At 43.5% G+C, this 11,355-nt stretch overlaps 1 protein-coding gene across 1 annotated transcript; it reads left to right on the forward strand.

Moving 5' to 3' along the window:
* Positions 1–4,825: 4,825 nt before the first annotated feature.
* Positions 4,826–9,522, forward strand: LOC306981077 (uncharacterized protein; the record flags this gene model as incomplete). The annotated part of the gene is made up of 5 exons (XM_079580625.1): positions 4,826–5,225; positions 5,314–5,408; positions 5,500–5,634; positions 7,467–7,572; positions 9,254–9,522. The coding sequence occupies exons 1-5, from the start codon at positions 4,847–4,849 to the stop codon at positions 9,520–9,522; spliced, it is 984 nt and encodes a 327-aa protein (XP_079436751.1). The 5' UTR covers positions 4,826–4,846.
* Positions 9,523–11,355: the final 1,833 nt, after the last annotated feature.

An 11,355-nucleotide genomic window follows, 5' to 3' on the forward strand; every position in this document is an offset into this window, starting at 1 on the left:
ACCCAATCCTAACCTAACGACCCTGATCTAAACCGAATCCTAACCTAACGACCCTGATCTAAACCGAATCCTAACCTAACGACCCTGATCTAAACCGAATCCTAACCTAACGACTTTAATCTAAACCGAATCCTAACCTAACGACCCTGATCTAACCCGAATCCTAACCTAACGACCCTGATCTAACCCGAATCCTAACCTAACGACCCTGATCTAAACCGAATCCTAACCTAACGACCCTGATCTAAACCGAATCCTAACCCAACGACCCTGATCTAAACCGAATCCCAACCTAACGACCCTGATCTAACCCGAATCCTAACCTAACGACCATGATCTAAACCGAATCCTAACCTAACGACCCTGATCTAAACCGAATCCCAACCTAACGACCCTGATCTAACCCGAATCCTAACCTAACGACCCTGATCTAAACCGAATCCTAACCCAACGACCCTGATCTAAACCGAATCCCAACCTAACGACCCTGATCTAACCCGAATCCTAACCTAACGACCATGATCTAAACCGAATCCCAACCTAACGACCCTGATCTAACCCAAATCCTAACCTAACGACCCTGATCTAAACCGAATCCTAACCTAACGACCCTGATCTAACCCGAATCCTAACCTAACGACCCTGATCTAAATCGAATCCTAACCTAACGACCCTGATCGAACCCGAATCCTAACCTAACGACCCTGATCTAAACCCAATCCTAACCTAACGACCCTGATCTAAACCGAATCCTAACCTAACGACCCTGATCTAAACCGAATCCTAACCAAACGACCCTGATCAAACCCGAATCCCAACCAAACGACCCTGATCTAACCCGAATCCTAACCAAACGACCCTGATCTAACCCGAATCCTAACCTAATGACCCTGATCTAAACCGAATCCTAACCTAACGACCCTGATCTAAACCGAATCCTAACCTAACGACCCTGATCTAAACCGAATCCTAACCTAACGATCCTGATCTAAACCGAATCCTAACCAAACGACCCTGATCTAAACCGAATCCTAACCTAACGACCCTGATCTAACCCGAATCCTAACCTAACGACCCTGATCTAACCCGAATCCTAACCTAACGACCCTGATCTAAACCGAATCCTAACCTAACGACCCTGATCTAACCCGAATCCTAACCTAACGACCCTGATCTAACCCGAATCCTAACCTAACGACCCTGATCTAAACCGAATCCTAACCTAACGACCCTGATCTAAACCGAATCCTAACCTAACGAAGAGAGAAGCAGCAGAGACAGAGAAAATCGTGTCTTCCTTTATTTATGATGAATGTGTGATATATAATAAGTTTAAGTTTAATGGTTTTGTATAGCCCTATATCACAGCTGCACCAAACATTAAGGCAATAAAACAGAGCAATAAATATGACAATTAAAAGTTCAGGTGAATCCAGGCAAATATAATGTCCAATAGGAGGCAGCAACGAGCGGCGTGGGCGTCCCCCGTCCTTAGACTCTCCAGTACGGCGAGGAAAAACTCAAAAACCCGGCAGGAGAAAAGAGAAACCTTGGGGAGAACCACAGAAGGAGAGATCCACTCCCATGGACGGACAGGCTATAGAGACCCAGGGCCGAAGGATCCCTCAGCAGACGGGCCAAGATCACAGACCGTCCAGTCCTCAGATTCCAGAATGCAGGTTCCTCTGTTCACCCAGGTTCCTCCATTCGATCTAGACAGGCACTCCCGAGGGGGGGGGACAGGAGACGCCATGTGAATAGTGATGAACAGACTACAGATAAATTAAATATTGTATCATGATAAGGACAAAGTCTGCAGTAAGAAGAAGAGGATAGAGCTCAGTGGACCGTACTTCCCACAGCAGTGTTTCTCCTGAGGCAGCTTTACTTCAGGCTGAGGGTCAGAGCTTTACTTCAGGCTGAGGGTCAGAGCTTTACTTCAGGCTGTGGGTCAGAGCTTTACTTCAGGCTGAGGGTCAGAGCTTTACTTCAGGCTGAGGGTCAGAGCTTTACTTCAGGCTGAGGGTCAGAGCTTTACTTCAGGCTGAGGAACAGAGCTTTACTTCAGGCTGAGGGTCAGAGCTTTACTTCAGGCTGTGGGTCAGAGCTTTACTTCAGGCTGTGGGTCAGAGCTTTACTTCATTCATTTCATTCATTCAATCTTTATTAAGGACACAAGTGAGAACACATGATCCATACCTATGTTTAAAAGAAAAAAAAAAAAAATTTCTTCAGGCTCAGGGTCAGAGCTTTACTCCCCCCCCCCCCCCCCCCTGCCGGGTTTTTGAGTTTTTCCTTGCCGTGCTGGAGAGTCTAAGGACGGGGGACGCCCACGCCGCTCGTCGCCGCCTCCTATTGGACATTATATTTGCCTGGATTCACCTGAACTTTAAATTGTCATATTTATTGCTCTGTTTTATTGCCTTAATGTTTGTTGCAGCTGTGAGGCCACTTCTGTTGTGATATTGGGCTATACGAAACCATTAAACTTGAAACTTGAAAAACAACAACACTGCTTCTGGTCTGACACTGGGATAAATCCATGGTTCTGTCCCGGGTAAACTGGACGTCTGGTCACCCTGTCCTAGGATCACTGGGGCACCCAAACAACCCCATAAGGAGCAGTTCAGGGGTCACAGTGTCGCATTATTGACCTAACCTGAGATAAAGCCTGCTGTAACTGTGTCACCGTAACCCAAGCCTCTCCTCTGGTCATTGTTTCATGGTTTTGTGGCGAATCGGGCGACGCCTTTTTCACCAGGAAGAGGATCTTTTACGACCGGAGCTTTGGGGAAAAACATCAGATATAAAAGAATATTGTGGACGGCCAAAGATGAAGACGATCCCACGACACGCGATCGGGCTTTTGTTTAGACGCTTCTGGCACCGAGCGGGCCTGACCTGACCGGGACCAGGCGGGACTTCCTCAGAGGCCCCGGGGTCCGACCGACCCGGCTCTTTCAGGTCAACGACCCGGACTCGAGAGCAGGCGACGAAAACGAGGATGAAAATACAACAAGAAGAAGAAGAAGAAGAAGAAGATCTTTATTTATATAGCGCCTTTCACAGACATATAGTCACAAAGCGCTTTACATGAGACAATTGTACATTCACTCCATACTCGGTGATGGAAAGCTACGTAAAGAAGCAGCAGAAGAGCGATAAAAACATGGTGGAAAAGCAACAATAACGAAGAAGAAGAAGAAGAAGAAAAAGCGACAAAAACGTGACTAAAAATTAACAAAGTGACGAGAACAAAGAGCAATGAAGCAACAACAAAGGACAAAAACAACATGTGACCGGATGCGCCAATAACACAACCAAATAGTCACCATCAGTTAAGATAAGATAATCCTTTATTGATCTCACCTGTTACAGTCGGCTCAGTAAGATCACTCAGAATGTGCAAAAACAGACAGGAAAATGTGCCAACAGTTAAATAGAATAAACACGAGGTGTATCTCATGTACAATAAGTAAAGCAACAATCTTAGGGGGCAGAAATATAACAATAGGGGAATAATAATAAATGAAAATAGGATGAAAAATTAGAACAGGTCATATAAGTAGAATATCCGGGTGTAAAGTTACAGTCCTAGTTAGGGCTGGGTACCCTTAAACAGTACCTACCAAACTTTTTTTTTTCGGTGCGAATTTTCGGTACTTTTTCTCTCCAAACGACAATAAATGATCCGCAGTGAGTCTAAAAAAGCCTGAACTCATGAGCAGCTTCAGCACAAATGCAGAAGCGAAGCAAAGCAGAGCCGCGGTCTGAGCCAGGACTAAACCAGGACTAAACCAGGACTTACAGTAAACTGGTTAAAAACCAGGACTAAACCAGACTCTCTCAGTCTGCCACTGAGAGAGCTCCTCAGCTCCTCTACACTCCCGTGCAGTGGGTGGAGGTGTTGTCCATGATGGAGGTGAGCTTGGCTAACACCCTCCTGTCCCTCACCTCCTCCACAGAGTCCAGGGGGCAGCCCAGGACGGAGCTGGCCCTCCTGACCAGCACACAGTCAGTGAAACCCTTGTCATATGTTTCATAAGGTTTCCACAAATATATAGTTTCCTTTTTCTCCAGACGAAATTTGTCTTAAATGTTAGTCTATCGGAGGACTCTCGCTACAACGTCAACGTCAACCCAATTTTCAAAGCTTGTTACCAGGACTTACAAACCGAAATTCATCTGTTGAAATAGGTCGACTATGACTATTACTTTTTTATAAATGAAACTGATTATAACACCGACTGGAGGAACCACAGGAACCATCCACCCCTCAACCAGAAGGACATCGCTTTGAACCAGCAAAAAAGCAAAAAATAAACTTTCTATCATAATTACACAGTCTCGAGAATGAACTGGAAACTGGTTCAAGCCAGGCAGTCCTTGTTTGAACCAGTTTCCAGTTCACCTCGGGATAACTTTACACCGGATCAAATCCTAAAATCTTTGTGTTTTTGTTTATGAAAGTCGCCACAATAAGAGTCTGAAACCAACACCTGACACAATGAGAGCGTGTAACCCTAACACGTCGCACTTCGCTCTGAAAAGGGCGGTAAACGGAGTCGATCAGAGTCTTTGTTTGAGGAGGATAAAAGGCGGAGGAGCCGGACGCCTGCACGGTCCTTCAGCACCGACGATCCTCGACTCTCCACGACGATCCTCGACTCTCCACGACGCTCCTCGACTCTCCACGACGATCCTTAACTCTCCACAACTCTCCAAGACTCTCCACAGGCTCCACGGTAAGAACTTATTATTATGTGAGACAAATAAACTGGTAAAAGATAACACAGTCTTGCCTTACTCCCCTCTGTAAGTTCAGAGACTCTTCCATCGTTCCACCATGAGCGCCGGCGTCCTGCTCCTGGCTCTGACCGGCCTGGCCCTGAGCCTGGTCCGGTCCGCACACATCGATCCCGAGGGCGGGGTCTGCTACGAGCTGCTGGAGGAGATCGAGCATCACAAGGAGCACGAGCACGAGCACCACACGAGCGAGGACAGGTTCCACCTGAAGCACGACATGGTCCCCAAGTGCGACGCGTACGGGAACTTCGTGCCAAAGCAGTGCCACGTCTTCACCATGGACGACGGCTGGTGCCACGAGTCCGGATCCCCGTGCTACCACTTCCAGGAGGGCGAGGAGTGGTGCGTGTGCTTCCACCCCACCACCGGAGACATGGACGAGCACTCGGTGACCCGCGGAGCCGAGGCGCTGCACTGCGGTGAGGCCTGCACTCCCTGTCCTTCCTTTACTGGGGGGGAACTGTCTTTATCTATGAACCCCTAACGTCTTGGTCCAAACTCCTGCAGACGGCTGCCCTGAGCACTGGACTCACTTCAGTGACCACGGCCATGACCGCTGCTACAGGTTCATCGACTCCCCCAAGACCTGGGTGGAAGCCGAGGTACTACTACCACAAATACTTCTAATGCTACTAATACTACTACTACTACTACTACTAATGCTACTTTAACCCCTGTGCTCGTCTGTGTCAGAGTTACTGTCGGTTCGAGGGTGGACACCTGGCCTCCATCCACTGTGAAGAACCAAACCACTTCCTCCAGCGCCTAACCCGAGGAGACACCCACGACTTCCCCCTGAGCTGGGTCGGAGGACACAACACCGTCCAGGTACTGCCCGGTCCAGACGACTCCTTTAGGCCTGTTTCTGTCTCTTTAAGACCTGTTTCTGTCTCTTTAAGGCCTGTTTCTGTCTCTTTAAGACCTGTTTCTGTCTCTTTAAGACCTGTGTCTGTCTCTTTAAAACCTGTTTCTGTCTTTTTAAGACCAGTTCCTGTCTCTTTAAGACCAGTTTCTGTCTCTTTAAAGCCTGTTTCTGTCTCTTTAAGACCAGTTCCTGTCTCTTTAAGACCAGTTCCTGTCTCTTTAAGACCAGTTCCTGTCTCTTTAAAGCCTGTTTCTGTCTCTTTAAAACCTGTTTCTGTCTCTTTAAGACCTGTTTCTGTCTCTTTAAGACCAGTTTCTGTCTCTTTAAGACCAGTTCCTGTCTCTTTAAGACCTGTTTCTGTCTCTTTAAGACCTGTTTCTGTCTCTTTAAGACCTGTTTCTGTCTCTTTAAGACCTGTTTCTGTCTCTTTAAGACCTGTTTCTGTCTCTTTAAGACCAGTTCCTGTCTCTTTAAAGCCTGTTTCTGTCTCTTTAAGACCAGTTCCTGTCTCTTTAAGACCAGTTCCTGTCTCTTTAAGACCTGTTTCTGTCTCTTTAAGGCCTGTTTCTGTCTCTTTAAGACCTGTTTCTGTCTTTTTAAGACCAGTTCCTGTCTCTTTAAGACCTGTTTCTGTCTCTTTAAGACCTGTTTCTGTCTCTTTAAGACCAGTTCCTGTCTCTTTAAGACCTGTTTCTGTCTCTTTAAGACCTGTTTCTGTCTTTTTAAGACCTGTTTCTGTCTCTTTAAGGCCTGTTTCTGTCTCTTTAAGACCAGTTTCTGTCTTTTTAAGACCAGTTCCTGTCTCTTTAAGACCTGTTTCTGTCTCTTTAAGACCTGTTTCTGTCTCTTTAAGACCAGTTTCTGTCTTTTTAAGACCAGTTCCTGTCTCTTTAAGACCTGTTTCTGTCTCTTTAAGACCTGTTTCTGTCTCTTTAAGACCAGTTCCTGTCTCTTTAAGACCAGTTTCTGTCTCTTTAAAGCCTGTTTCTGTCTCTTTAAGACCAGTTTCTGTCTCTTTAAAGCCTGTTTCTGTCTCTTTAAGACCAGTTTCTGTCTCTTTAAGACCAGTTCCTGTCTCTTTAAGACCTGTTTCTGTCTCTTTAAGACCTGTTTCTGTCTCTTTAAGACCAGTTCCTGTCTCTTTAAAGCCTGTTTCTGTCTCTTTAAGACCAGTTTCTGTCTCTTTAAGACCAGTTCCTGTCTCTTTAAGACCTGTTTCTGTCTCTTTAAAGCCTGTTTCTGTCTCTTTAAGGCCAGTTCCTGTCTCTTTAAGACCAGTTCCTGTCTCTTTAAAGCCTGTTTCTGTCTCTTTAAGACCAGTTCCTGTCTCTTTAAAGCCTGTTTCTGTCTCTTTAAGACCTGTTTCTGTCTTTTTAAGACCAGTTCCTGTTTCTTTAAGACCTGTTTCTGTCTCTTTAAGACCTGTTTCTGTCTCTTTAAGACCTGTTTCTGTTCTGTTTCTGTCTTTTTGAAGGCGGGGCCTCAGAGAGAAGGATTCAGGAGGATTACTGAGAGCTGCGTGAATGAAGCCACAAACCACTCTGGGGGTGTTTTTGATAAGGAAATAGCATAACAACATGGCTAAAAGCTCCAAAAAGTCGATTTTGCAGGATATAGGACCTTTAAGACCTGTTTCTGTCTGTTTAAGACCTGTGTTTGTCTCTTTAAGACCTGTTTCTATCTCTTTAAGACCTGTTTCTGTCTCTTTAAGACCTGTTCCTGTTTCCTTTAAGACCTGTGTTTGTCTCTTTAAGACCAGTTTCTGTCTCTTTAAGGCCTGTTTCTCTCTCCTCAGGCCTGTTTCTGGATGTGGTCTGACGGTGAGACCTTCGACTATGAGAACTGGGCAAAGGAGGAGTGCAAGACCCGCGAGCACAGCTGCCTCCGCATCAACTACGGATGTAATTCAAGTAAATCTCACTTTAAAAAACATCAGCAGAAACACGACTGTAACAAAAACACACAGGAGCTCAAATCGTGAACATGTGACTGAGCGAAAGTCGGAGAAGTTCTTTTCCTTTACTTACGACGTTAACCACAGCTGCAGATGTTTTACACCAGTGTCCGCCTTGATTCTGCCGTTCATACACCAATACAAACCAATGCACTCATGACTAATATATTACTGTATTTTGTTTAAGTAACTCGTCACTTTGGTAAAATGGTTCCCCCACACTGGTCCAGGGGAGGGTACAGAGGTCTTGAATGTCAGCAGCAAACGAATGATAGGAAACATCATCAAAGCTCTGAGTCAGTTTCCCCAATGGAAGGACATAAAGTACAAACAAAATCGGGCCCAAAACACAGCCCTGGGGAACCCTGCACAACAAATCAGAAGAGTCAGACAGAATCTGGTCAGCAGACACTACAGAGGAGAACCACAAAGGCTGGTCCTGATGTTCAAAACCGACACGAGTAAAACCGATACGAGTACTTTGATTTAAGTACTCGCCGATACCGAACACCGAGTACACGGCATTTTCTTCAACGTTCTTACTTTTTTCACAGCAGATTGGTTTGTAATTAGTAAATTTACTCATGTACATTTCCTTAAGTAAAGTCGGCGACACATTTAAGAGCAGTTATATTAGAATTGTGCTGATGCCATTTATTTTTATTTTATTTTCATTCAATATCATTTTTAAATTTTATAAAGCTCCCAATGCCTGAGCTTTATTCATTTATGTGTTTTTATTTAACAATAGTATTGAGATGTTTCTTAAATGGTCTCTTTTCGTCTTTACTTCAGCTCCTGTAGATTTTCTCGTGTGTTTGTAGTAATTTAGCGAGAAGCTACAGCGTTTTCATTGTTCTGCTGCAGCTCATTTTCCCTCAATATAAACATGCTGTATGTCTTTACTTTGGATTTTCTGAGGACTTTTTAGTCGCTGGGTTAGTTTTTCAGATGAATAAACCCCTGGGCTTAAAACGGCTCTGGTTAAATCCAGCACAGACCAAAACAATGATGGAAATGTGACAAAAAAGTGACAAAAAATGGATGAAAAAATGACAAAAATGTGACAAAAAATGACGAAAAATGTGATTAAAAAAATGACAAAAAATGACAAAAAAGTTACAAAAATGTGACAAAATGTGACAAAAAATGTGATAAAAAATTGATGAAAAAAAATACCAAAAATTGACAAAAAATGACAAAAATGTGATAAAAAATGACAAAAAAGTTACAAAAATGTGACAAAAATGTGACAAAAATGTGATAAAAAAATGAATGGAAAAATGACAATTTTTTGACAAATTTGACAAAAACGTGATAAAAAATGGACAAAAAAGTTACAAAAATGTGATAAAAAATGGATGGAAAAATGACAAAAAAAGAAAAAAAAAGAAAAAAAAATGACAAAAAATGTGATAAAAAATTGATGAAAAAATGACAAAAATGTGACAAAAAATGACATTTGGAGAGCGCAGTCTGTAATAAAGTCAGCTCTATGTGGAATATTGTGTTTCCACCAAAGAATTCTCCAGTTTGTTGCTTCTTCTTTTAAAAACAAAGCGATTCATTGATGATGAATAATCCTCTTGTTTATTGGACGGTGCAGGTTAATGTCTTTGTATTTCCAGACCAGTACAAGTGGAGCTCCGGCTGCTGCAACGAGACGCTGCCGTTCGTCTGCGCCAAAGAGATGGACTTTTACCACCACGACGGCCACCAGTACGAGTCCCACGAGTCTCACGAGTCTCACGGGTCCCACGAGTCCCACGAGTCTCACGGGTCCCACGAGTCTCACGAGTCCCACGAGTCCCACGAGTCTCACGAGTCCCACGAGTCTCACGAAGAGTCTCACGAGTCTCACGAGTCTCACGAATCTCACGACGAGTCTCACCACTAACCCGGACCGGGCTGAACTGGACCGGACTGACCACGCTAAACGAAACACGACCCTGACTTCAGGTCGTCGTCGTTTCAACTGTGGAATCAGAAAACTGTAGTCTAGAAATAAAGCATCAGCAAAAGCACTTCCTGAGTCTCTGTGGTTTGTTCTTATTTAAGTCAAACGTCCCGACTTTTGTCTCCTCAAAGTGAAGTCGATACAAATGAATCTAAGACAGGCAGACGCATGTTTAGTCCTTTACATGGCATTTATGTAGTTTATGTCATTAACCCCTTAACTCCCACCTGAACCGAGCACATTTTCACCAGTTTGGCTTTACCCCAATCCAAAAACTTCTGGAAAAAAGCTGTGAAAATAGCAACAAAACTGAGACGAAAACAATGATGGAAATGTGGCAAAAAAGTGATGAAAAATTGATGAAAAAGTGGCAAAAATGTCATAAAAATGTCACAAGGAATTGACAAAAAATGAACGAAAAAATTACAAAAAAATTACAAAAATGTGACAAAAAAAAGACAAAACATGACAAAAAAAAAGACTAAAATGTGACAAAAAATGGATGAAAAAAATGACGAAAAATGACCAAAAAATGACCAAAAAGTTACAAAAATATGACAAAATGTGACAAAAAATGGATGAAAAAAATGACAAAAAAGTTACAAAAATGAGTTGAATACCAACAAAAAAATGATGGCAAAAACAATCTGATGATCAGAGACACTTTACAGGTCTGTACATTCATCGTTGATAATCTGGGATGTTCGAGGCTCATCAGAAGTTTAAACTCGCACAACGTCCCAGGCCAAAGTTAAAATCAGAAAAATCCCATGATGATGAATGGGACGTCTATAGCAGGGGGTCCAACCTTTGTTTGACCCGAGATCTACCAGGTCAGTGTCGTAAACCTGCACATTTACGTCCTGAAGTGTTGTTATTGTCACACAACCACATCACTAACCCTTCAGTCCCAGCCCGGAGTGGAGAAGGTTCTGTTTATGATCTAGTCAGAAATCTCAGAGTAATCCTGGACATTACATCAGAGGCTTAATACCACCTAAAAACACAGTGTCTAAACCAGATTTGGAGAGATTAATTCATGCATTTGTCTCCGGTCGGTCAGACTATTGTAATAACTGTGCACTGGCCTTTCCAAACGAGCTGTTAGAGGCGAGTTTATTTGTAGAGCACATTCACACACAAGGCAATTCAAAGTCTTTCACAGCTGCATAAAGTTACGAGAAAACAGATACAATCAAGAGAACATCAACATTAAATTGATCAATGACAGTAAAAGGCATGAGTGCAGATACAATACGGGCAAAAAGAAATGTTTTCAGCCTGGATTTGAGTTGAAGTCTGTCTCATCCTCGTGAAGACTGTTGCAGATTTGAGCCTCACGGTGTTTAGTCCTGACTCTGGGAACCACAAGGAGGCCCCTCCCCTCCCTGAGATGGTGCATTCGGCTCTAACATCTCACAGATGGACTTTGGTGGTAAACCATGAAAAGACCTTTTTAAATTCTATCCTCTGAGTGACTGAAGCCAGTGCAGAGACCAGAGCGCTGGACTAATATGGTCGGATTTCCTGTCGCTCAGAGAATAGAATTTAACCCCTTAACTCCCGCCTGAACCGAGCACATTTTCTCCAGTTTGGCTTTACCCCAATCCAAAAGCTTCTGGAAAAAAGGTGTGAAAATAGCGACAAAACTGAGATGAAAACAATGATGGAAATGTGAGAAAAAAGTGACGAAAAATTGATGAAAAAGTGGCAAAAATGTCACGAAAATGTCACAAGAAATTGACAAAAAATGGACAAAAAAATGACCAAAAT

This window comes from Gobius niger (genome assembly GCF_951799975.1).
Source record: "Gobius niger genome assembly, chromosome: 21".
NCBI lineage: Eukaryota > Metazoa > Chordata > Actinopteri > Gobiiformes > Gobiidae > Gobius > Gobius niger.